Raw genomic sequence first — 26,587 nt, 5'->3', positions numbered from 1 at the left:
CCACAACCGACTAAGTAGACTGGAAGAATCCAAGTTCATGCTACACACCTTAAATACCCTGACAAAAAAAGAAAACTTTGTGAAGGTGCAAGGTTTCTACTTAACCCTGACTCACTGGAACCAAACACACTATTTCTTTGTAACTTAAAATCTACACTTCCTCAACATTTTGTTGCACAAAGCCTCAATTTGCCTGAATAAAACTCTTGCAAATTTACTGTGTCCTGCACAATAAAACTTCCTACATGAGTTACAATATCTGCACTGGGACGAGGTCTAGTAGCTCAGTTCCAATTCAAAAAACTTCACCAAGAGACATTTAGAAAATTCTAGAAATGCATAACGGGCTTCATTAGTCACAATTGTAGGTGCAGAGACCAACAGTAACACACTGTGAAATGACACAGATGGATCTGCACAGAACACCTGGCTGTGAATCCAGCACTGCTGAACACATTAGTCAGTTAATGGGGTATTTAAAAAGAATAGGGGAGAGGAGGAGGAGGAGGAGGAGAGTGGTGGACAAAGAGCCAAAGTCAAAGGGCATGAAGGGGGCAGATAGTGAGGCTGAGAGGAAGAGTTTAGAAAGTTGAGGAGGGGAAGGGAGCAAGATGAAGAAAGGGGGAGACAAAGAGGGGGGGTGAACCTCCTGAAAGACATAAATAGGCGAAAGAGAGGTTGGAACCTTGCAGTCACTCTTCCAGACAGCCACATCCACCACTCTCCTCTCCCCTTCTCTTCACCTCCACCAGCTCCACCTCCACTCATCTGCTGCATCCCCTCATTCCTCTGGATCCCTGAGCAAAATCAGTGAGTAGTTTCTGCACCACACCGACAGCACAGAGATACTGTGTGACTGTTGTATGCCAAGCTTGCATGTAACAGTGGAACTTTATGCCATCATACACCATGTAAGTAACAACAAAGAGACAAGGAACTGTGGATATTGCAAAGTTTGTGTCAATTTGTCAATTGCAACAGCTCTCGTGACATTAAACGATAATTAAGAAAAGATTTTTCAATAAACAGAAAGTCTGCTCGTTTACAAACTGCATGACACTAATGTAATTCACACTGCAATTCTTTAAGATAACATTTATCTCAGTGCTCATGTTTGTCATGTCCACTTCCCAAAGTGAATTTTACACTAGGACTTATTAACATCAAAATCATACTGCAAAAAGAGAGACAGAGACAGAGAGGAGCCACACCACTGAAGAGTTACTGAACCAGTTCAGGGAGGTCGCAGGATGAGTCACCAAGTGACTGCTCCCTCTCTGGAGAGCCAGATAGTGAGGATGATGTATGAGGTATCCAGCATTAGGAAATTCAGCTGGCTGAGCTTCACTCTCTGTGACTGTAGAGCTCATCAGGCTGCAACAACAACAACATTTCACTGTGTTTTAATTAAGGCCAGCTCTCCCCGCCTATCAACCCAGCATTGTTTAACTCGAGTTTACAAGAGTACACACTGGAAAATAAACAGTGGAAAGGATTGAGAAATGGCTCTTCTGACTCACATGCCCCACAGAGATGGTGCAGCCACACACTTTTTTCTCAAATTCTTTTTCATTTTGCCATGTATCTGATCTGCCAGGAAAATTAGAGACCTCACAGAACAGTGATGTAAATCAGACCTCTTTAACTAGAGCAACAGCAGAGCAAAGAGCATTAAAACATATATTGTAATCTATGTGGTCAATTCACCTCATTTGCAGCTCGATGACTCAGCTTTAAAAAATACTGCTGACTGTTCTCCTAACATTAGTATTCCCTTTAATGTTTCTCCTCCAGGTCCTTCATCCTCCCCGGCGCTCATTACCATGGACACCACAAGGAACATCCTCTCCATCGCTGAGGCGTTCTCCCATCTGGTCGTCATAATGCTGACACTGGGCCAAGGCGTTCATGCAATGCCTGTTCCTACCGATGTCCCCATGTGCACAGCCTCTGAACCTGCCCAGTACAGACTAACATTCACCGGCAAATGGTCCCGGGCGGCTTTCCCTAAGCAGTATCCTGTCTACCGACCCCCTGCGCAGTGGTCAAACCTTATTGGTAAGTGCAGAGTGGAATGGCTCTATGTACAGATCATCATTATGATAGTTAGATGTGTGACATTATTCTGAATGGTTGAGTAACAGGATTCTAACGTAGAAATGTTTCTTACTGACCAATTGCTCAGTGCTTGAAACTTAGAAAAAATTGAAAAATGACCCAAATGGTCAGTATATATTAACTTGTAAAATTCATGTTCGATATGAAAAGCAATAAAAGGAATCTTCTCAGTTATGCCCAAGACATTAGGACGAACTGTTAAGTCATTGAGAGAAAACAACGTCCCTCAGCAAAGATGTAAATAAACTGACTATTGCAGACTTGAGCCCTTCTCTGATCCTTTCCTTTCCTCCTCTCTGCTCCTAGGCTTGACCCACAGCTCCGACTACCACATGTGGCAGCGTAATGACTTTGCCAGCAATGGAGTGAGGGAGTTTGCAGAGAAAGGCGAGGCCTGGACGCTCATGAAGGAAGTTGAGGCGGCCGGCGAGCGCATCCAAAGTGTTTATGGGATCCTGTCGGCTCCTGCTGTTGTGGGAGGAACGGGCCAGATGAGCACTGTGTTTGAGGTCTTCGCCAGGCACTCCTATGTGAGTTACTCAACACCTGGATGCCTTCGGTCTCGGTCCCGGCTGCAGGCCATCAGAGGCCTTCTGCTGATAGGTCAATATACATAACAAGGCCTGGGTCAGAGGAATTGTTGCCAATGCTGACAATAATTACTACTGGGGTTGAACTTGAGCTGTTTAAAACATGTCTGAGTACTTGTGTATTTGCCCTTGTGAACAATATTGTGAGGTTATTTCCATTGAGGATGTCACAACAATATAACTGCGAATAAAACATTTTTATTACCAAGAGTGATGTGGTCTAAAACTGCTAAAAATCGCAAGTAATAACTTTTCTCTTCTCTTTCTCACACGTCTTTCTTCACTCTCTCTCTCCTTATCTCCATATTTCACTCTCCCCCGCCCCCATTTCCTCTTCTTTTACTCGCTCCACTCTCCATCTTCCTTCCCATGCTTTTCTTCCTCCATCTGCAGCTGTCGTTTGTCGCGCGCATCGTTCCAAGCCCTGACTGGTTCGTGGGTGTGGACAGTGTTGACCTGTGTGACGGCGACCAGTGGAAAGACAATGTGTCGCTGCAGCTTTTCCCATACGATGCAGGTACCGACAGCGGATTCACCTTCTCTTCGCCAAACTATGAAACCATCCCACAGGACAAAATCATACAGGTGGGTAAATCTGAGAAACTGCTTAGTGATTGCTCCTCAGATCTCTACCAAAACATCTCCATGTAACATCAACTCTTCTTCAATATACATTTCCCCCTCCTTAGATCACCTCCTCCTTCCCTAGTCACCCTGCCAACTCCTTTTACTACCCCCGCGTGAAGCACCTCCCACCCATCGCCAAGGTAACGCTGACAAAGATAAAGAAGACCAATCAGATCATCAGCCTGCCTGAGCTGCCCACCGAGACCAACGAACTGCTGACAGGGAACGAGATTGAAGAGGCCCTCATAAGTAAGTCTTAAGAACACTAATACTAAGAGTTTCTACCTTAAGTGATTAATTGGTTTCTGAAAAACATTATAATAGAAATCATTTTTAAAAACGACAGATGACTTAAACATTACATACATCAATCATCGATTATCTATACTGTTTATCCTTAAGTGTCACGGGTGGAGCCAATCTCAGTTAAAATTGGGCAGAAGGACGGTTACAACCTGGACAAGAGACAAACAACCATTCACACTTACATTCACAACTACGGGCAATTTAGTGTCTCCATTTAACCATTGGCTTTTGTTGTACATGGGCATAAGGATGTGCACATTCAACAACTGAGGGCAATACTGCGCAACAGCTATACATCCAATACTACACAAATCCCACCTGAAGCAGCCTTTCCCCATTTTATTTCCACTGACTGAATATTACAATGGAAATTTTAAATGAAAAAAGCATACGCTTCAAGGTGTTTCAAACTCAGGGTTTACTACAAAAGTAGGAACTTGGGTGTTTTGCTGACTCAGATCGAAGCATTTGCAAACCATTAGAGGCCACACACAAACTCAATTACTTCCAACCAGAAACCAGAGAAGCCTCGTGGGTGCAGGGCATCAAGAAATGCCAGGGGCACATCTGGCTTCCACCGAAAAAAAAAAAAAAAGACAGAGAAGGTGAAAGAGCATTTTACGAATAATATGTAAAAATTATGTACAGCAGGATTTAGGTCGTGACCAAACATAGGATGCAGACATGTGTGTTTTAACAAGGCCTGGTTCCATGATTTGAAGCTAGATTTACTTAATGTTGCTTCCCAGACTGTTAAGTTTTAAGACTCCCTGCTGTACAGATTAGTAGCAACAGTAAAACAGTCTGAATGCAAGAACAAATAGAAAAGACAGCTTGGAAAAATAAAGATGAGGAGTGTGTCAAACAAGAGTAAAGCCAACAGTGCAATAGTCAAACAACCTGTGTGGGTGGCTGATGTTCTCCAATGGGACACGTTACCACAGAAAGTCTAAATAAATGACTCAACCGGTAAAATGGAAAAAAAGGAAACAGATAGCGTGTCAGCCTGGCATTAGCGCTAGTGCGGTAATCAGATTCAGAATTCAGGGCGACTGTAAAGGTTTGACTCAGCATCACAAGTCTGTTCCCCTGACAACCTATCAACAAACAACAGAGAGGTGCCAAGAAAGTGTTGGGGTTTCCTGCCCTGCTCCCAACACTCCATCCTTACCCTCCAATTATTTATCCTTCCACTAAACCCCCAGTCTCTGGTAGACCTTCTCCTCAGGGCTTGGAAAACAATTACAATATTGCACCTCACAAATCACCTGCTTTAGTTACTCAGCGTTGCTTCTTAAAGCATCGTCTCAAGTTATCCTTCTCTCTGTCTTTAATGGGTCTGCAAGATGAATGGAGAAGCCAAAGTCAGTCTCAACTTGACCTGCATGCTCCACCTCTCCGTCTGTGTCTGTTCATCTATGCAGCTTCCGTACATCATTCTGCTTTTCTACTCTTTCACCTCTCACCACGTCTGTGATACTTATTAGCTGTAGACAAACTCACAGCAACTTTGGCTGAGGTAGTCTGACTTCACAATGTTGGAGAAAAGAGAGGTGAAAGCGAGGAAGAACAATTCCAGAAGTAATATTGCAATTCAGAAATGAAGATGTAATGTTATCTTTTAAAAAAGTGGACTGACTGGAAAAAAAGAACTGAACACACCAACAGATACTTGGTGGAGAAGCCTTTCTTGGCTACGTCTTTATGAAGAAACTTGGTTCATCCTTTCTTGATCTTCAGTTCCTGTCTTCAACTGCAACCAATTGAGTCTCTTTTGGATCGTTGTCCACACACGTCTCATCTTCATCATCCTGGTGGATGCCAACAGATTCATTTCAACAATTACCTGGTACATGGCTCCATTCAGCTTTCCTTTCAATAACATGGATTCTGTCAGGACCATGAGAAGGGAAACAGACCCCATATCATGACTCCGCCACCTCCAAACTTTGCCGTTGGTATGGTACTTTTAAGGCCTGATACAGAGCCATTTCTCAAGTAAGTTATGGGATATTATTGCCAAAGTCTTCCAGTAATTCGCAGGCCATTCCAAACGTTGTCTAGCAAGCTTTAAACAGGCTTCATCATGCCTTACCTTATAATGGAGTGAGTGTGCATGGAGTGCGTTGCCGATTGATTTCTCTGTGACAACTGTACATGCTCCGTCTTTCTGAAGTGTGGTCCTTGGCTCTTGGGCTGTACTTCTGTTGCCCATCATGACTCCCTGGTCACATATTTTGTGAGGAGCTCCTGTGCAAGGCCAATTCATGGTGGATTAATGTTCCTACCATTTGCAGATAATGGCCCCAGTGGTTCTTACAGTAACATTTAGGAGTTGTGAAATCTGTCACTCAACCGTGCGTCAAGAGTAACATTCACACTGTAAAGGTCTTGGTTAAGCTCTTTTCCTCAACACATCATGAGACGTTCCTTGTGCTAAAGCTTGGTGAAAAATAATTTCTAGATGCATATATAGATTTGAGTAAGTTTCTTCTAAGCACTAACCTAGCCAACTTTGTGAAATCAGTTATTCTTGGTTTACTGCTTTTCCTTAGTGTGTTCAATTTCCACTTTATGGATTGTAATGTGTGAAATTCAGGAGTTGATACCAATGTCTGGTCACAATTTAATGTGAATTGCTCCATTGGAACTGTGTTTGAGTGGTGAATACTTATTTCCCCCACTGTAACTCCAACAGCACAGCCACTGCCAAGAATCTATAACAAGAAGCAATGGGTCCGTAAAGAGCTGCACACGCAGCAACGCCACGATTTCCAGGAATTCCCTTTTCATTATTGTATTCACTTTTATAAGAGACAAATACACGTTTAAGAGCAGTGATTTTTCTGTTTATGACTTATACCACCCGTTTCCATTCAAATCTGTAAAAGGAAACACAAATATCCACGTACAAATGTCAACGCAACAAACACAGCACACTGAAAAAGGACAAATCTAAACCCAAAATGTTGATGAGACTGTGATGTCCCCCCCTCCCTGTCTGTGCAGATACCCCTCTGGACTGTGAGGTGTCAGTCTGGTCTCCCTGGGGCTTGTGCAAAGGCAAATGTGGAGACCCAGGCGTGCAGCACCGCACAAGATACATCCTCATGCACCCTGCCAACAATGGAACCCCCTGCCCCCTTCTGGAGGGGGAGAGGAAGTGCATCCAGGACAACTGCTTATGACTAGGCCAGGAAAGGCGGGAGAAGAAAGAGAGGAAGGAGAGGAGAGAAAAGAAAGATAGGACATCCAGGAAAGGGAGGAAGGGACGAAGACGGAGAAACAACAAGAAAAGGTCTTTGGTATATTCACGTAAGGCATAAACATGAAGAACCAGAGTCCCTTCTTTCCTCCCTGGCTACGGCCTCTTTCTGTGGAAATGGCTATTGTACAGAGTGACTGTAAAACTGAGTAGACTGCAAATAAAGTCTCAATCCTCATGCCACATTGATGGATCTGTCAGCACTACAGAGGTGTAGTTTGGCTACTATTATATAGCCAGTAGATACCAATTCAGTTTTGGCAGTTTATCAAAATTGTCTGAGGATTGAACAACATATTTTTAAAACTTACCCATGAACTAACAACATATTTTCACTCTGTAATTGGCTTTGGTTTGACATTTCTGAAGATCACAGGCAGTTGTTTGCCTCCCAGCAGCTTTGTTCTGACGGATTTGGAAACAAATCCAAGCAAACAACACGTAAGATCTCAAATCCCCGTATCCAAGAAATACTTAAGAGAAAATCCAAATAACATCAGATCCTACACAGAGAAAACATGGTGCTTCAAGTCCTACGGTACGGTAGTACCAACAGAAAAGTGAGTGAAAGAAAAGCATAATGTTTAAAGAGACATTGTTGTTATTTTCCTGAACACAAAGGATATATTTATTGACAGGATTTTAACCTGTGGTGTACAGTATATCAAATTCGATGGTAAAAATGTGTAGTCCTTTATGTTACTGTTACTGAGATTATGGTACTTAGTTCAAAACAGAAAATGTAAAAAAAAAAAATTCTGTATCAATAAAGTGTAAATAAGATAATGTCTTAACTGTTTCTTGAATAAAGAGATTATCTTTGTGATGAAAGGTTGATACTTGCACATTCATTTTCAAACTTCACATGATTCCTATAATGAGAAAAATATTCCTCCATAATATGAACTCAACTCCTTTAATGCAGTGCATGATTTTTAAATCTGAACCACACATTTGGACTTAATTGCGTCCGGGGCTCCCATGGTAATGTTACAAACACTGGGGCTGCAGGATCAAATTCAGAGTACAGAGAAATGACTTTAACTGGACGACCTGGGTTCAGGCCCCAGCGTTGGCTCGAGCTTGTCCTGATGAAGTGTTGGTCATAAAATGGACAAATGTGCACACCAACTATTTAAAAAAGTTCCAAAAATGTTGATTTAGATCACGAGTCATTAAATCTTATAGAGCTCACTTTGTGCTGTAACGTCCAGCACAGCACATCCCATGATGACTCTGGTGTCTCTTTTTAATGGACAGAGCAGACACCAGTTGCATGTAAAGTGACCTCTTTTTTCATATGTGAAACAGATAAAAATCACTTAGGACCCCACCCCCTTTCCCACCAAGCAACGCAAAAACCACACTGCAGATGACAGATTGAATAGCAATAAGAACCAAACATCTGGTGCACGAGGGAGCTCCTTCCGTTTGGAATAACAAGGGCAGAGGAAAATTACTGAGATAAAGAATCAGGAGATGGGAGAGGAGCAGATCCAGTTTCTGGCTTTTACTTAACAATATTTTCATCAGCTAAGAGTTCAGAGTCTGTCCTGAATCTTAGGAGATGAAGAATAAATGGGCGTCAACATCCTCAGAAAAGAGATTTACCATTTTATCATCCAGGTTGCTCAGAATTAGTCTTGATATGTTCAAGAGAAATATAAACTGATATAGAGTCCTCTGAAGGAAACGACTTCACACCTGCTTATCCATACAATTATGTAATCAACCAGTTATTTGGCAGCAGTTATTCGATCTCAGTGACTTTGACCATGGCAGGTTTGTTGGTGCCGGAGAGGCTGGTTTCTGAAACTGCTGAAACAGCAGTTCTACCAATGCAAACACCTTGTTGATGAGAGGTCAGGGGAGAATGGCTGGACTGGTTTGTGTCGCCAGAAAAATACAGATAGCAACTCAGACAACCACACTTTACAACTGTGGTGAGCAGAGGAGCCCAAATGGAAATCCGAAGCCGCAGGGGGCACATGCTCACCAAAATTGGAGAGCTGAAGACTGAAAAAATGCAACCTCGTCAGATGAATCTAAATTTCTGCTGAGACACATAAAGATGGGGGGATCAGAATTTGCCAGGAACAGCAAAAATGCATGAGCACAACCTGCCTTGTGTCAACAGTCCCGGCTGGTAGTGGTGCAATGGTGTGGAGCAGACTCACCTTGGGTCCCTCAAAACCAATCACTCATCGTTTAAGGGCCATAATCAATCTAAGTATAGCTGCTGACCATGTGCATCCCTTTATGGCCTCAATAAACCATCTTGTAATGGCTCCTCCCAGCTGGAGAATGCGCAATGTCACAAAGCAAACGCTCAAACTGGTTTCATGTGCAGCTGATAAATCTAAAGAAATGATGGGATGCAATTAGGGCTGGGTTTAAAAATCAATATGCATTTAAATGATCGGATATCAATTCATAAAAAGGAGGAATCAGCCTTTTAATATATGCCTCTTCCCGTGACTGACCCCATTTTACATAAGAACAGCAGCAGCATTTTAGCGAGATAGGGAGTCGCTTCTCTCATCTCAAATCTGTGTCTGAAGACGGAGTGAGACAGAGTTTACACTCACACAAACAGGCCCCGCCCACACTCACAGAGTGACACCGACAGTGAAGGAGCAGAGCCCGTTAACGTGAAAGAGCCGGTGTGTCCAATTAGTTGAAGAACAGAGGCAACAAAATGTGAAAATATCAGGTTTTAACTACTGCCTGCTGCTGCACAATGAGTAGTGCCACTGCTTCAGGATCAGGGCAGACGCAGCGGTTGGTTTGTACAATGCTGGAGTGTCTTTCTATTTTATTGGCAGGTACGCTCGCATTCACACTTTCTGTGAAACTACTGAAGTGTGGGAGGAGAGGGAAATCGGACTCTTTGCTTACTTAGGAGATGATAACTTTTGCAGATGCTAAATACGAGAAGGTTTCATTCTGTGTGTGGGTGTGTTGGGGTTTACTTTATAAGTGACCTGATGTAGGGCAAGCATATGGCAACTATTGTATGTAATGGTCTGGATTACAGTTTCCACTCAATTTCTCCTCTGAACTGTAGTAACAGTCACAGTTACACTGGCAATCTTCGCTGCTTTATAAGAGGTTAAAAGGTGAACATCGCATTTTTAAAAAGGACAAGAAAATCCACAAGGAGTAAGAAACTTATTCGTGACGTAGATAGTGACATGGTCAGTTAAATGTACACATTTTCACACACTATAGATGCATGAGAAGTGCAAGTTCTTACAATAATATTCTAAATGGTAGATATTTGCTGTTTAAGGCCAATCAAAACATTGCATCTCCCAGAAAGGTTTATGAATTCCCATGCCATGTTGATGTGAGCACACAGAAGTCACTGCTGATTATTCTGTATCTGGTGCAAGTTGCTAGTCCCAATCAATAACTTGTCATAGATACGTTGCTATTGGCTCCCAGGTTAACCAGTCACAACACGACGGGAATGTCTCGTCACACAACACAGCACCTGTGAATTTCTCACACACTCTCACACTATACTGCAGCCCTCCACTGTAAATATCTGCTATAGCAAATGGCTGTTTGGCTGTAGTCCATGAAACAAACCTCAAAACTAGAATTTGCAATACACTTAAAGAGAAAAAAAGATCGGAAGTACAGGCCAAACATTTGGTCAGTGTCAAGTGTATTGTAATCTAATAGCTCATTGTTAGCTGAAAATGGGTTTTCGAGGCATTGGCTTTCTGCTCCAGTGTTACCTGATGCTGGCCACAGCGATGTATTTTGATCTGGGAGAACAGGAGGAAAAGTGCATCATTGAGGAGATTCCAGAGGACACGCTGGTGACCGGTGAGTCCCGGAGAGGGAATATTCCTCCTGAACGTCAAACAGGAATAATGAATGTGGAATTATAGTTTGATAGGTGTATTGTGAATTTCCAGGTGATTATTGAATCACACACAACTGTTACATGCACATCATGAAAACTGATTTCTTCCTCAGCAATAACAATGACATAGAAATGTAAAAAGTGGAATCAGACCTACAATAAGTGAATAGGTGAAATGTTTCTGTACTTGAGTAACATGGTGATGAATGTATATATCAAATTAATTATACATTAACATTGAATGACATTGAATGTAAATCACAATATGAGATATATTCCATTCCCTCATAAAAGTTAAAAGCTTGTCCTTGACTACAACTATGTGTGTTTGTGCTCATATAGTATGTCTACGCACACGTGTGTGAATGTCTCTTACCTTTAGGTTATTTCTTGTTGGAGCCTTGGGATACGAATTCAATCCACAACTCCCCCCACTTTGGTGCCACTGTGACAATCAGAGACCCAAACCATGAGGTACTGCACTCTTTGCACAGTTTATCACCAAACATGTGTGATGGTACACTAAAACAAGTGCTAGCTGGTTTCTCCATTCAAACCAAATCGAAACAAGGATAAAGTGCTGCACGGTTTGATTTATAAGAAAAATACATACATATTAATACCCACGTCTCCATTTTGTTGACTCGTACCTGAAGAAATGTTGGCCTAACAGCATCTTTCCTTCTCTCTAGGTTGTGATGACCAAGCGCTTTGGTAAATTTGGTAAATTCACCTTCACAGCTCACGCCTCTGGTCAGCACTACCTTTGCTTCCAAACCAACTCCACCAGGTTCTCTGTCTTTGCTGGAGAAAGACTGGTGAGACCTGTGAATACACACACAATTTAAAAAATATAAAATAACATTAAAAGGTAATAAACCTAAAACTTCTTCAGGAAACACCATCTTATGTCATGCGACAGTACAGTAAAAATCTTAAGGTCCTGAAGTGTTCAGAATTTTATTTAAAAATCTTGGGAAAACAGGACATTTTCACAAGAGAGAATAAGAGAGAATAAGAGAATAATATCTCAATCTCTCCCCCCCCCCCCCCACTGTGCTGAACAGAAGCTACATGTGGACGTTCAGATGGGAGAGCACTCGATTGAACCCGATACTGACAAGACTAAAGACAACATGGAGACACTGGGGAACAGCCTCAGACACCTCGTGGAGCAGATGATGTACATCACCAGACAGCAGGAGTACCAGAGGGTAAATGAGAAGTAGCTTTATGCAGTATTATCAAAACATCCAGACTCAATGTGTGTTCACCCTCCATCTTTTGTCTCGTCTGCTGCGATTCAGGAGAAAGAGGAGGTGTTTCGACACATCAGCGAGACCACCAACAGCAAAGTGCTGTGGTGGGCCGTGGTGCAGACGTCCATTCTGCTCACGGTCGGTTTCTGGCAGATGAAACGACTCAAGGAATTCTTCATTGCCAAGAAGCTGGTGTGACCTCTGACCCCGTCACCGCTGTACCTGCTGTGCAGATCTCACCCACACCTGCTCCAGTGCTTCTTATAACCTGCAGCAATGACGATTCATGGCCAGAAATACTGTAACAATTTAAAAACTCTCCATCTGCCAAACATATGGTTTGACGATTATAGGATATTAGGGTGAAAACTGTGCATGTAAACAATAAATGGATGCAACATGTGGAGAAAATCCATTTATACTTCATTGGGAATGTATCATAGGCATTATTATATATTAATCTTTCACCATGTAAATGTATAGCATTGTATATTACTCCATTTAATTAGAGTTGTAGTTTGGACATAGCATGAATAATCAAGGTTGTTTAACCCCTTAATGAGCAAAAATACACTATCTTTAAATACTCAATAACCAGAAAATAGCACTAATGCAATTTCAATAAATTTGAAATTCAATTTGAACAATTGTTTTGCATTCACGCCTCATTTATTTTTATGCTAAATTATAACTTACCTCCATCTGTAAGTGTCCTGCAGCCACAGCCATGTCAGGTGAGGCGTTAGCACACAGGCTACGATTAGCTAGCAGCTAAACTGACGTCCTAGCTGCTAGGAGCTAAAGGAGATTTATTATTGATGGGATGCGACCCTGTTTTTCATCATTCATCAAAAGAGAACAGGTAAGATCATGATGAAGTGACGAGGCAGAAATAAAACCACTAGCTACTGGTGCAGACCTGATTTACAATTATTTACAATTAACATGGGTACGTTAGCATTTAGCTTCCCTACCTACAGAGCTAGCTTGAGCAGTGAGGCTAATATACATGTAATTGACCGTAATAAGGGCTGAGCTGGTGGATTAAGTTGCTATAAACCCAACAGAAATCCAGTTAAGGTCTTAATGCACCGTTAGAAAAACAGCATAGCATGTTTAGATGAAGCTAATTTAACAAGCTCACACATAAACAGTGAGTTCTTCCCCAGCAGGTGTTGGGACAACTTTAGTTCCCCCTTTCAGTTTGCTTCCATTTAAAATGGCGTCTCTCCCCCCAGGTTATGTCCAGGCCCCAGGCAACTGGTTAAAGGTTTGGCTGAGGTCCGATCTGATTCACCGGTGAAGGTAAGAGATCAGGTTTGGTTCAGATTCACATTGAAAAGTACAACTATCAAATGCTGCTCTTGTGTTCTGCAGGAGTTTCAATGTCTTTCTGGATCTGCTGCAACTGCTGCTTCCTCCCCCCCGGTGCCGACAGGAAATTGGCTCTGACAACATGTGGTCACATCATCTGCAGTGTGTGTTTTCAGAAAGGTGAGTTGACCTGAGACCCAGTGTGCACGTCCATGTCTGCAGCTCCATGCAGGTGGAAGTATGATGAGACAGAGACATCTGTTGGGTTGGGAGTGATACTACACATTGGATCCACTCAGTTTTACATCCTGTGAACTTCAGTCAGGAGGTTTAAACTGAACTTTTCCCAAAAGAGCCTTTCTATTTTCCTAGGCCATTATAGAAATGTATTGTCTTAGGATAAACCCCTTGAGATGTATCGTGTCGTTTTCAAAGGGGGTCTCAAACACTTTCAAATGGGAGACAGAGCAGTACAAGGGACAGTATGAAACACAACACAAAACTAACGGCAAGAGGACAAAGTGAGGACAGATAGAATAAAAGACAAAATCTATAAATAAATAAGGAGTCAAGGAAATACAAGAAGTAGTGACATCATTACTGAAATCAGAGGCAATTTGTTTTAATATGAGAAAATATCACACTTTTGAATAAGATAAATGATGATGAAAGAGACTTTTAACCACATTTTTTGGTTATGTACTTGATCCAGTGTCCACAAATCTTCTATTAGCTACCATTCTGCAAAGATTGTGCATTTCATTTCATTGCTTTTTTATTTTTAATTGCAGGCACACAAGGAAAATGTTTAACATGCAATGCCAACTGCCAAGTGTCACCTCTCTCTGACAAAGTAAGTATCTTTCTTAAAATCTGATCGTGTCATTGTGTGGCGGTGGAGCTGTCTGCGTTGAATAACATCACACTTAATGAACAGATGGATATCAATTTACAACCATGATGTCATTACAGTCATGTGTGAAATGTCTGTTTCAGAGCAGTTCAGAGGTGAAAGCCTTGTTTTCTGACGTCAACGTGTTGGCAACCAAACACTTGACGGAAATCAGCAAAGTTTGTCAACTTTCTTTCTTGTCTCAGTAACTGTTATTAAAGCTGCATCAACATCTTCGGCTGGCTGTTTTGTAGAGCTATATATATTTATGAAGTATGTGTATTTTCAGACATGAAAGTGTTTCCTCTCCTCTCAGGTTATAATGTTCCAGGCGCGACATCAGAAGAGACTGTTGACTCACTACCAGCAAAGGGTGGGAGACATTTATCTTCCTAGTGGATGTTTGTGTCTTTGAATGTTTGAGTTTCTTCATTTGGCAGATAATGGTAATGACTATATTTTCCTGAGGTGCCGTCCAGCTGTGAGCATCTTTAACCATTTTAATCAATTACAGAACGAGAAATTAGAAGACGTAGTAGTCAAGATGAAACAAGACATGCAGCAGATGACAAAGTAAGTTATAAATACATTTTTATACAGATTTCTAAATCGAATGTGGGTGAAAACGTGGCTGACTTTTTTATTTGTTTTTTATTTATTTTCCCTTTAAAGGAAGCTGAATGAACAGAGCGCCTACATCGCAAAACTAGAAAACCGTCTTCAGCATCAGAGGTACATAGAGTAGATATACACACATCCTGATGTTCTATTAAAAAAGATAAGTAACTCATGCAATCTGTTTTTAACATTAATAAATCTATTTAATAGTTTGAGAGCAAACAGATGGTTGCTTGTAAATTTGATCTGTAACTGGTGAGTTTAACTACTTTAACAGCCACTGTGCAGGGTAATCAAGCCGTGTTTTATAGTTCCACAAACCAGACCATCCAGAAAAATGTTTAATTATCCAAGGAGTTTACCAACAAGCATTTGACTGTTGTTTCATTTTAATGATTTCAATTATTTTGTATCTTTCTCAATTCACGCATGATAATTGTACAATATCAGGAGTCGTATGGAATCTTCCTGCATCAGTGATTGTAATACTTACGAAATAAACAGATGGAAAAAACAGACAAAATCTGGATCTGTGGAGGCAGTAAAACATTTAATGATTTGGAATTAGATCTTGGAGTTTGGACTTGTTGGATTTGGCTGCACTTTAGTTTATAAAGTTTACAATGAGCTGACTGTTATACTTCACCTCTCACCAGGTGTCACTCTTGGCACATTCACTCCTGTTCGGCTTCAGCAAGAACTGAATGAGTTTAAAGGGAAAGTGGAGGTTTTTCGCTGATGGCCAGAAAAAGATATAGTGAACCAATTGTTTTTTTGTGCAACTTCTGGGGAAGGGACCCTCGTTGATGAGTATTGAAAGATGAATTTCAATAAATCATATGTCAGTCCTGCTCAGGTCCTCATCTGTTCTGTCATTCAACACTAACTCCAACTGTGTCTGAAACAGCTGTGACTTCTATCTTGTTGAAACCGATGAACCTTGTATGTTTCTCTTCTCATCCAGTGTCAGAGCTCCATCAGTGTCTCAAATGAGCCACAGTTCTCATACTCCACATGGACACACACCAGGTAGATAATCCCACAGGTTAATGACACACATGCATCAGTCTTTAGGGTATTAATCTGAAACATCCTGAACTGGCTCGTGGTACAAAAGTGGGGAAAACTGCAGCTTAAACTTTGATGACCCTGGTTCAACTCGGCCACTGAACAACTGGCCCGAGTCAATGTTTCACCTAATGTGTCTTCAGCAATTATAGTATAGTAGCTGTTGTGTTAATTACATTTTTCCTGTTAGCCTTGCAGATCCAATATAACTCCCCCATCTACCTCTCACGACACTCCTCATCCACGAACGTGTGAGTATTGAACTTCTCTCATTTTTCACTCCCCCTCTTAATATAATCAACCCCTCGTCTCCTCTGATCTGCTCTCGACACCTTGTCTGTGTTGTTTTACTCTGCCTTTTTTTTGTCTCTCAGCTCTTTAGGGAGAGAGAATGTAGGAGGTATTTAACAGTGTAAACAAGCTATAACCTGGGTTCAGCCCCTGGTGGCTTGTGTTAGCTTAAGCTGCTGTATAGCTTTGCCCTGCCCTTCGGCCATCTACACACACACACCTACACACACACACACCTACACACACACACACCCACACACACACACACACACACACACACACACACACACACACACACACCTGAATAAGCTAAGGTTTTCTTTGGTTTAGTCAGGAATCCCTGTCAGGTTTCCTAGACACCGTTGACACAGGATTAATTGGCTGCCAGAATGTAATGGTATAAATGTTGTTTTATCCGCTGAGACTTAAGGTTTTTTCTACTGCGGATATTAACCTTATTTGCAGAATTACCTGCAGGTTGAATTCAACCTATTGAAAAAGATAATGTTGGGCTGGTGATTAATTTACACAAAGACGTCATGCAAGGCTTTTTACATTTAAACCTAGCTCAATGTGATTTGTATAATAATGATAATTAATACATTTTATTGTATTCCCTTTAAAATAGTGTATTAATAAATCTAACGTTACTTAGATTTCAATTTGAGTTTCACCAAAGCCAAGTTAAGCCACGTGGACTGAAATCCTGCAGATCTTTAGGTTGTATAAAAAGAGTTAAGATGCCACTGCAGTGTTCAGCCAATAGAACCAAGACTAATGAAGTGTGCCTTCCTGTCTGGTAGCACTGAAAACCTGGAGGCGGACGAAAGAAGCCTGTTCAGGAAAGTAAGTTCAATTATTTCGCCAAACGTTGATGTCCATATCTGCTTTTTGTATAATATACTGTAACATATAAGCTTTCACACTGCATCTTGGGATTGGATTTATTTCTGTAGTAGTGGAAAAATAAAAAGAACTGACAGGAAGAAGCAAATTAAAAGTCTTGATTTGTGCCGTTTCCCTCCGTCTCTCTATCTTTCAGCCTAAGACTGTACCTCGACTGTCATTAATCAGTCCTCCACAGGCTGAACGCATGGGTAAGCACTTTGCTCCACCTGTCATAAAACTGTACTTGTTAACTATAAGGAGAAATGCAGTCTGTGTGTGTTGGCTGTAACTGTGTATCTGCTTTAGCTATTCCTCTGTCTCTGGAAAGACTATCTGCTTCTTTTACGTCAATGCAAAGGGCATCATACCAGTATTGTCTGGATTCGTGGTTTCACTTCCCTCCTCGCTCAATGTGTACACAGGCGTGATGGTAATGGCTCGTACTAAATGTACTTTTGAGGAATCATAAAGACACGGACATAATCGCACTGTAAACATCTCACAACATCATCTGGCAGTCCCGACCTTCGTTTGGAGGTTACAGACACGAAGACTGACCACCCACACTGATTAAACTAATGCAGATGTTGTCAGATGTTATGTTTAGGATTACACATGCTGAGTTCCTGAGTCAGTCTCTTAAGGGATTTGACCTTAGTTATGGTGGATGAGTTAGGTGACAGCCCTGAAATGCTATTAGCCATACTCCAAGTGTAGATTCTCACTATATCTGTTGTGTTTGGTTGAGTAAGTATCATTTTGAAGAATACCGCAATTTTTAACCTGCATCCGAATGATTGGGCTATTTAAAGGCTTAGCAGCACCCATTACGACATGTGACATTTCTTATTTGACTCTTCACAGCAGAGGTTGAGTACATTTGCCTGTTATGTAACAACCTGTAAGTCTGTGTGAAGGGGAAAATATGAGCTACTAATTACTCTGAAAGATGATTCATCCATTTATCTTGTCTTCTTGGAGGCGTTTCCAAATGAAACGTGACACATGAGCCGATAATGAGCCCAAAATATGTTTTGTATTTATAAAACCATTATATTTTATTGTATGTTAAGGATTTATCATAAATCTACTTTGTGTGTCATATTTAGGCTCCGTCTCTCACAGATCATCCAATCAGAACACACTGGCCAACCACTCTGCTCGCTCTGCGACAGTCAGGTGATTAATCTCATATAATACATTTTTGTGTCTGTCTATTTAATATCTTTCATCAATTTGGGTATTTACGTAAATGCATCTATACATATACAGTAAATATATATACTTTGCTTTTCATAATTTGATTTAATTTAACAAATCATTTAAAGAAGAGTCTGATTCTATAACCTGATACATCTTAAAATCATAAAGGTCTTCCTTTTTGTAAGTGGGACATGGTGGGAAAGTTAAAAGTACTAAAAGCTGAACTAATACATGTGAACATTTTTTGTTTTAAATCGTCTTTGAAACATCAGTCAGTTTAACTCTGATTCGTTGATCATGTTGCTCATCTCTCCTCTTCCAGTCGTTTCCAGGGAGCACCAGTGACACCAGACCTTCCATACGGCCAGAGCTCAGGATGGACGTCTCCCATCTTCAGACCTCTGTCCTCCTTCAGACACTCCATGTCCTCCCTGGTCTGCCCTCTTCCCTAACTAACACACAGACATAAACACACATGGCCACTGACGTGCACGGTACATAGAGGTATGAGAGAGGTGTGTCTCTGGAAAATCAGAGTCACCAGCTGATTTGTGGGTTGTTTTTTATGAAGCATTTGAAATCTGACTTATTTAGCTTGAACCTGTGCCACGATGTAACTGTTCATTGATTAATAAATTCTACTTCAGTTTTATTGAATTGTAATTCTTCCAGTCTCCTAATGAATTAAACTTGTAACATTATGGCATAAGTCTTTATTTATGGGTTTAAGTGTAGCTGCCATCATCCTGCAGATATCCTGATGCAGTCACTCCTGTGGTGGTGGCTGGTGTGTAGTCAAAGGTCAAGTTAATCATTAGATTTTTTCGTTCTTTAGCTGTTGTTGTCATAAGAGTGAACTACTTTCAGTAATCCAGCACAGAGACCTACAGGCCTCATGTCACAACCTCACAAGATTTTAGCCAGAGGGACAATTTGACGTTATGCTCCATCTCTTCAATTTACAGTTAAACTGGGATTATGTTCACTAAAAAACTTTCATTTACTGGATTCCACAAGGTTTTGCCTTCAGTGCTGACAGACTGGTGTTGCCTTCAGGCTGCCGTACAGCTAACTACCCTCAACAATAGTTACTGCACTTCTGGCCTGCTGCATGTAACCTCAGGAACACGACTCATGATTTCACCCTGAAATCTTGTTACAAAACAAGTGGAGGCAAAGAAAAGTGTAGCCGTCTAGAAACATGATATCACCTGAAGTCATCGGAACGGGGAGAAGCTGCTGCGTGGAAGCGGGTGGCGAGGACGGCCTGATGTGTTCAGGCAGGTTGATTCGGTCTTTGTCGACCTGCGTTTTTGCCTCTATTGTCCCTGGTTGTCAGGGTGGTGAATGGTGTCTATTGAAGGGGGCTCAGGTGTGACTGTGTGTGTGTGTGGGTTCTGGGTCTGTGCACGCTATGCTCAGGCACTTACTAGTGTGTGTGTGAAGTTGAAGGGTATTGTACAGAGTCAGTAGGCTTGATCCCCCTCTATGCTTCAGTGGGATCCAAAGTCGTTTCCTGTTTTTTAAGGTCCACTTAGAGAGAAATGGCTCCCTCGGGCAGACTAAGCTGTCATGGTGTCACACACTGACAGGGAGAGGACTAAATCAGAAAAATCTCTCCAACACACACACACACACACACACACACACACACACACACACACACACACACACACACACACACACACACACACACACACACACACACACACACACACACACACACACACACAACACACACACACACACACACACACACACACACACATTGGAGGATCTTGGGTCCTGGACAGTAACAATGTGCGTGTAAACACAATTTTTTAGTTCAGCCACAGTTCTGGATACTTTTCTCGCACACTAAAACATCTCCCTCTCACTTTGCTTTGTACACACACATACGCACACACACACACACACTCTGCATGGCTCCAGGCTGTACAAATGAGTCCTGCCACTTCAGAGAGCTAAAGAAAACTATTCTGATGTCAGTTGTAATTATTCAGCAGCGTATTCCCACAGCTTGTCCTCCCCTCCCTCCCTCTCTCCCTCCCATTTCCATCTCCATCTCCATCTGTGTGTGTGTGTGAGAGGGAGAGAAAGAGAGAAGCTTCTCACTTAATCTGATCCAGATTTCACACTTTGTCACTCAGTATTTCAGTCCTGTGCCTTTGGTGCTCGAAGTGTAATCCCCTCCGGGCAAGACACGACATGAACTAAATGATTTCACACGAGAGCTATTTGTCTTCCTGAGGTTTGCAGAGAGTCCTCGTGTAGCTCTCCAGTGTCGATGTGTAATCTATGATCCCCATCATCGTCATTATTTGACTTCAGTGCTGAAAAAACACAGAGGAAGATTAGTGAAGATTTAATATGTTCTTTAAAAAAGCCACAAGGGAGGATTTATTTCTGAATATCATTTAATGAACTCTACACTTACAGCAAACCTTTATTACGATGTTCTTTTAGAACTCACTTTAGTGCAGTTTAGAGAGACACCACCTTTCATAGATCAATTAGTTTGAATGGCTTTGAGGATTCCAGCCCCCAGTTGGAAGAAAAGAAGGCAAAAATATCTGCTGCACAAATAAATACTATTAATACTAATATTACTTTATTTTGTATATGTTGTCAAATCCTATTTTTTCTTGTGACATACTCAAGAGTGTTAACTTTGTGAACAGTACTTTATGTTCTCATGATGATAATGTAATCATTTAAATAATAACGTGTTTTTAAAATGTGTCGTCATCAGTTCAGGGTTAAGGATCAGGGTTGTTAGTTTGATCCCCAGCTTCTCTTTTCATCTGTGAAAGTGTCCTTGAGCAACACACTAACATCCAAATGACTTCCAGTTGTCAGGCCTTGTAAAATACTTTGCCTGTTAAATGGATTAGAGTTAAAGTTAAAGGCGTGATGCTCTGTAAGTGCAGGAATCTACTATGTATAACTGATATCATTCATTCAATTGATTGGCCTGTAGATGGCACTATAGTCTGTGTCAGTCTTCTATCATGATAACTGCGATATGCATTCCTCCACTGTGTGTGTGAAGGTCTTTGGACCCCAGCTGCCTCTGATAGGGATCTACAGGATGAGGAAGGGACGCTCAGGAGGTCACACACACACACACACACACACACACACACACACACACACACACACACACACACACACACACACACACACACACACACACACACACACACACACACACACACACACACACACACAGAGGCATCCCACATGTGAAGGCAGGCTGTTGCCTTTGAAGGGGCCTGGCCTCCTCCAACTGTCCCATGCATGCTTGAATGATGTCAGCACGACTGTGGAAAGATTCCTTTCCTGTCATATACACACACACACACACACACACACACACACACACACACTACTTCTTTATCACACACAATCTCTTTTCACACAAACGCACACCAACTTGCCTTTTACTACTCTCCCAAACAAATATACACACGCTCTTGCTTGTAAAACACACACCGACTCTGATTCTCTTCCTCTCCTTTTCTTTCGCTTTTACACACACACACACACACACACACACACACACACACACACACACACACACACACACACACACACTTGGCAGGATGTGCGGGAAGAAAAAGGGGCCGAAAGACAACACCGAGATTAGGAGGCTTTTGTCACGGCTCTGTGGCAGACTTTAAAGGCCTTGGCTCCCTTCCCATCTGCCAGACTTCTTTCTTTTCTCACCCTGTATGTCCACATCCCTCTCTTTTCATACTGGTGGTGGGGGGTTAACATTTGGTACAGAGGAGAGACAGGAGAAAAGGAGAGAGGGATGGGTGGAAGAAGGATGGAAGCCGCCCGCTGCCCCCTTTTAGCCTCCCTTTACTGTTTTTGTTTTCCTTGTTTTAATGGCGGCTTTGTGGCCGTGTGGAGGATGAGTGGAGAGAGGGAGAGGTATGCAAACAGAGGAGAAGCCTCAATGCCAGCCAGGTGTCTGTGTTGTTCCCGTGTGTGTGTGTGTGTGTGTGTGTGTGTGTGTGTGTGTGTGTGTGTGTGTGTGTGTGTGTGTGTGTGTGTGTGCATGTGTGTCCATGTGTGAGACGCATCTGTGCTTTTGTGTGTGCACCCGCGTGCACATGTTGCATATGCACGTCACTAAACAGTCAATCTGTTTTCTCATTCTTCTGTGTGTGTGCATGTGTGCATGTGTGCGTGTGTGTGTGTGTGTGTGTGTGTGTCAGAGCCCTTCATGGTCACTGACTCCATTCACCTGAGCGCTTCTTTTCACAGTGAAAAAAGGCGGTTGCCGGTAAAAAAGCTCTTTGGACAGCTTCTCCCCATCACCAACCACAGCTGCTGTTGACTCAAGCTCGCAGGAATCTCCTCCACGGGCTCACACCCTTTAAACCAACCAACCGCACACTAGACCCCTCCGCAAGCGAGCAAAAGGTCCTGCAAGGCCTCGACGTCTGAGGGACCAAACATTTGTCCTGGCAGCGCACGAGAGTTTCACAGATAATTGTGACGGCTTCATTTCTCTAAAAGAACTTCTGGTAAATGAATGAATCGCTGGTTCGTGCAAGTGCCGCAGCGTTCAGAGAAATGGAACATTCTTAACTTTCAGCTTCCTGTGTCGGGTATAAAGTGATATTGGTATTTGAAGTTTAGCTCCACCTGCTAAAAATCAAAGCTTGAAACAACCATCACAATTTAGATTTCTATTGTTTTCTCAAGCTTTATGTGGAATGAAAAGAACAAACGATGACTTAAAGTTAACAAAGGATTCCTCCTGCGTCTCAGCAGCTCAGGAATGTCTTCAGTGGATTCACACACTTCTGCTCGGCCTGTCTGACAGTGTCACACACTGGAGGTGAGAAACCTGCACAACCACACGATTCATTCACAGGAAGATTCACTGAAAACACAAAGCTTCAACTCTGACAAAGATGCTTTTCTATGCTGTCCAATTCTTTGTAATAACATTTTTAAGCCTCCTCCTCATGTTGAATTCATCTGTCTATAAAAAGAAAGCAAACATTTACTCTGTGTGAGGGATTCTTTGTATTAATAAACAATGTCTGAAGGATTTCAGTACATTCACTGATTTTATTAAACCACTCAGGGGTTAAATTCGTGTTACTTTTACTTGCTTTTCTATGTAAAGTGAACAATTTATTATTATCAAAATAAAAAAGGTGCATGTTTCATCCAGGCAAAACTCCAGATTTCTAAATTGAATTAGAAAAGTTGTATAAGCAAATGATTAAGGATGTAATTTGTATTCATTAACGCATAATATTCCAATTAATTCAAAGGTTATTAAACACCCACTCACTTCTCGCTGCGAAATACCTTCTTAAATAATGTCACAATTTTCACATTAGTCACAGCACATTGGTTTTGCTACGGATTATTTTGATTTTGTTTCTAATTCATTTCAGATGCTCACTTGAGACCTGATACCTGCTCGTGTGTTTTACCAGGATCATCTCAGCTCTTCAGTGGAACAGAATCTCCGCCCCTGATAAACTTTGTGTTTATTGTTGAGTCGCATTTATTGTTTGCTGACGTCTTTACCCGACTTCTCTGGAGAAAGCTCATAATCTCAGTGAGACTCTCACCTGGTTAAACACAAATACACAGTGGATCATGTGCCCGCAGTGCAGATCACTCTTTTAAAGAGTGTTACTGAAAGAAAAGTGGTAGAATTTCTGACTTTTGTTGTAATAAACAATTCATTTTGCTTTCAGGAATTAAAATGACAAAGTGGAAAAAGAGAAAACGGAAGATGTAAGACGACCTTTTCTCTTCCCTTCCTGTTCTGCACATTTCTTTCCCCTTTCATTCGACACTTCCTCGCTCTCCGCTGATCCCTCTCTCCATTTTCTCATCTCCTCTCCTCCGTGCAGAGCAGCAGTGAGATCAACACATCTGTCAGCAGCTCTGTATCATCCTCCTCCTCCTCCCTGCTTTTCTTCATCCTTTCCACCTCTCTCCATCCTCCCCCTTCATCCTCTCCCCCTTCACCCTTCAAGTCAATCAAATTCACAGCAACACACACACACGCACACACTAAAAAAGAAAAAGCAGGAACAGGCTAATCTCAGAGATAAGAAAAGAATGAGAGTTGAATGTCAAGGATGGAAACGACCCGGCGAATGTTGTTTTTTTTCCTCCTCAAAATCTCACACTTACAAAAATGTGGAGTGTGATATCGTTCACAGCTTTAAATTCTATATATCACTGGCTCCGCTGTTTATTTATCACCGGTGAAGCTTTCCAGATGCAAGGAAATCCAGAGGTTCCAGGATTTGTAAATCCCCGGGTTGGGTTTTACAGTCATGAGTAACTGTTGACTTTGCAGAAATTTCAAAACCACAAATTCCTGTGAGGTATTTTCCTTCTTTGTATATTTTCTTTTTTTGTTCTTCTCAGACTTCTTTTCCTTTTTCCCGCACATTCAATACCCCCCCCCCGACCCCGACCCCCAGACCCGTTTATCACCTCACAGGGCACAACGCTATGAGACTGTTCTCTGCATCTGTAGTAATGATCCTATTTGGGACGTCTAATACACGAGTGGGAACCGGTCAGTGTCAGTGCATCTAATGTGTAACGTCTAATGTAATGTGGAATGACATTTGGAGAAACAAGGGGAAGCAAAGTAAACACAGGATGGGAGAAGATTTTGGCAAAGCTTTTCTTTTCCTTCTCTGCCAGACAGATTTTATTTGAATTATCCTTCTTTTTATGTATTGTTTTACCTGTTTTTGTTGGTTGATAAGTGATTCAAACTATTAATCTGACTGTCAAACTATTGATTATTATAAATTAAATATAGCATTGTAAAAAAGCTCTGATGAATACACTGTACACTCCCTGATCAGTTTTAAATAAGCATACAGAAGAAAGTCAGCGGTTATGTGAAGTGTTCAGCAGATCAAATATTTTCCTCGGGAGTTGAGGAGAAATAGAACTTCAGTTCAATTGGACTTTTATCAGTCATCAGGTTGATCAGAATCACATAAACTACTGCTAATGTTTTCCTGGATATTTAGTCTGCGTCTGAAATCAGTCACTTATCACTACATCGTGCACTGAATACTGAGTTCACTGTTATGCAGTGCTGCCTGAATGTTTTTATACCCTATATAGTGCACTCATTGATTCCCACAATCTTGTGTGTGGTCACTAATCGAGCAATATATACCATCATGCATTGCGCTGGCTGCCACAGTATTAATACTATGTAAAATAAACATTTAGAATTCATTATGGGAGTTTGTTGTAAGTTATAATCCTGTGACTTAATTATCGGTGCAGAGAAAATACGCAGAGTAGTGTCTTTTTTTTTCAATGGCGATGACCTCACTATATAGTTCTCTACATAGAAGTCGCTATATAGGAAAGAAGGGGTTAGTGGTTACTGGGAGGACCAGGAAGTGACCTGAAACGAGACAAAATGTGAGTTTCAAAATAAAACAGGACATAAGAGGAAATATGCAAAATAAAAAGGAAACTTACCTAAAGTGGAGTCTGGTTCTTGTTATGTTTTGTTTAAATTAGTGCAGCAGGTATCCAGAGGGCGGAGTCCTTTTGATGACCTTGGTTGGAAGCCCCTGGGCCTGGTGCTCCCATGGTTTAAAGGCATGAAGCGAATACCGCAGGTCAAAGTTCACCGGAGTTGAACTCCACGTGAAGCCACTCTGCGTTTCTCCTCGCCACAGGAAACTAACGCTCGCTCACTAAGGACCTAAAAAATGAACTTTTATGGCCGGCAATCAAAACACGCACACTCACCACTGACTACTGATGTTTATCTTCTTATTCTGATCTCACGTCCGCCCTTACTGCCTTCCTCCACCCTTTTCCAGTGCCCCATCATTTCAACAGGTTTTTTTCTTTCATCATCGTCCTCTCCTAAAGTGAGTCACACACAGAGAGCGAGAGAGAGAGAGAGACACTGGGCCTTCACACCCTCCGTCTGCACGCAACGCTTGTCCATCTGTCATCTCTCTCGACAGACATGTTGACAAGTCGAACGCCGGCTGCAGCCCTCACAATTGAAGGGCTACAGCTATTTAGAGAGGGACATTCGCTCAAAGACGCTCCCATGGTGCTGCGGTGTGTTGTGCTGCATGCGGCTGGAATCCACGTCTGTGTCTGCGTGACGGAGAATTAAAGCCGCGAGGCAGACAGATCTGGGATGTCGAGAAAAAAAGAAGAAAGACTCCCAGAGGTTTTAGTTTTTTTTTTTTTTTTAATGGCACCAGTAACGTGATTACA

At 41.8% G+C, this 26,587-nt stretch overlaps 3 protein-coding genes and 1 long non-coding RNA gene across 7 annotated transcripts; 3 read left to right on the top strand and 1 right to left on the bottom strand.

Moving 5' to 3' along the window:
- The first annotated feature begins 669 nt into the window (after positions 1-669).
- Positions 670-7,679, top strand: spon2b (spondin 2b, extracellular matrix protein). The gene is made up of 6 exons (XM_034597761.1): positions 670-810; positions 1,795-2,058; positions 2,425-2,648; positions 3,102-3,293; positions 3,398-3,584; positions 6,651-7,679. Exons 2-6 carry the CDS (start codon positions 1,824-1,826, stop codon positions 6,827-6,829), a joined length of 1,017 nt encoding a protein of 338 aa, XP_034453652.1. The 5' UTR covers positions 670-810; positions 1,795-1,823; the 3' UTR covers positions 6,830-7,679.
- Positions 7,680-10,442: 2,763 nt separating this feature from the next.
- Positions 10,443-12,332, top strand: si:ch211-255i20.3 (transmembrane emp24 domain-containing protein 11). Its single transcript, XM_034597768.1, has 5 exons — positions 10,443-10,743; positions 11,166-11,257; positions 11,476-11,601; positions 11,851-11,997; positions 12,091-12,332. The coding sequence occupies exons 1-5, from the start codon at positions 10,614-10,616 to the stop codon at positions 12,238-12,240; spliced, it is 645 nt and encodes a 214-aa protein (XP_034453659.1). The 5' UTR covers positions 10,443-10,613; the 3' UTR covers positions 12,241-12,332.
- Positions 10,634-12,891, bottom strand: LOC117769125. Its single transcript, XR_004615156.1, has 5 exons — positions 12,739-12,891; positions 12,058-12,310; positions 11,434-11,608; positions 11,160-11,228; positions 10,634-10,770 (listed from the first exon to the last, which is right to left on the bottom strand). It is a non-coding gene; the product is annotated as an uncharacterized LOC117769125 (long non-coding RNA).
- LOC117769123 (probable E3 SUMO-protein ligase RNF212) lies at positions 12,762-18,956 on the top strand. Of its 4 annotated transcripts, none has more exons than XM_034597764.1 (13): positions 12,762-12,904; positions 13,420-13,536; positions 14,148-14,209; positions 14,353-14,427; positions 14,565-14,621; positions 14,763-14,821; positions 14,921-14,980; positions 15,831-15,895; positions 16,125-16,185; positions 17,029-17,071; positions 17,268-17,322; positions 18,223-18,292; positions 18,639-18,956. In XM_034597764.1, exons 2-13 carry the CDS (start codon positions 13,428-13,430, stop codon positions 18,766-18,768), a joined length of 846 nt encoding a protein of 281 aa, XP_034453655.1. In that variant the 5' UTR covers positions 12,762-12,904; positions 13,420-13,427; the 3' UTR covers positions 18,769-18,956. The 4 variants fall into 4 exon arrangements, with proteins under 4 accessions (XP_034453655.1, XP_034453654.1, XP_034453656.1 ...); XM_034597763.1 differs by having other exon boundaries at positions 12,767-12,776; XM_034597765.1 differs by lacking the exon at positions 12,762-12,904 and having other exon boundaries at positions 13,229-13,536; positions 14,358-14,427.
- Positions 18,957-26,587: the final 7,631 nt, after the last annotated feature.

This window comes from Hippoglossus hippoglossus, chromosome 10 (genome assembly GCF_009819705.1).
Source record: "Hippoglossus hippoglossus isolate fHipHip1 chromosome 10, fHipHip1.pri, whole genome shotgun sequence".
In the NCBI taxonomy this organism is placed as follows: domain Eukaryota; kingdom Metazoa; phylum Chordata; class Actinopteri; order Pleuronectiformes; family Pleuronectidae; genus Hippoglossus; species Hippoglossus hippoglossus.
The sequence above is the reverse complement of the archived record's forward strand: the minus strand, read 5'-3'. Positions and strand labels throughout refer to the sequence as shown.

Excerpts from the sequence above, each read along its gene's own strand:
- spon2b (XM_034597761.1), top strand. The coding sequence starts at position 1,824 with ATGGACACCACAAGGAACATCCTCTCCATCGCTGAGGCGTTCTCCCAT. Across the intron at positions 3,294-3,397 it reads CACAGGACAAAATCATACAG|ATCACCTCCTCCTTCCCTAG; the intron begins GTGGGTAAATCT and ends CCCCCTCCTTAG. Across the intron at positions 3,585-6,650 it reads GATTGAAGAGGCCCTCATAA|ATACCCCTCTGGACTGTGAG; the intron begins GTAAGTCTTAAG and ends CTGTCTGTGCAG.
- si:ch211-255i20.3 (XM_034597768.1), top strand. The coding sequence starts at position 10,614 with ATGGGTTTTCGAGGCATTGGCTTTCTGCTCCAGTGTTACCTGATGCTG. Across the intron at positions 10,744-11,165 it reads AGAGGACACGCTGGTGACCG|GTTATTTCTTGTTGGAGCCT; the intron begins GTGAGTCCCGGA and ends TCTTACCTTTAG. Across the intron at positions 11,602-11,850 it reads TCTTTGCTGGAGAAAGACTG|AAGCTACATGTGGACGTTCA; the intron begins GTGAGACCTGTG and ends TGTGCTGAACAG.
- LOC117769123 (XM_034597762.1), top strand. The coding sequence starts at position 13,398 with ATGCTGCTCTTGTGTTCTGCAGGAGTTTCAATGTCTTTCTGGATCTGC. Across the intron at positions 16,186-17,028 it reads CACTCCTCATCCACGAACGT|CACTGAAAACCTGGAGGCGG; the intron begins GTGAGTATTGAA and ends CCTGTCTGGTAG. Across the intron at positions 18,293-18,638 it reads GCTCGCTCTGCGACAGTCAG|TCGTTTCCAGGGAGCACCAG; the intron begins GTGATTAATCTC and ends CTCCTCTTCCAG.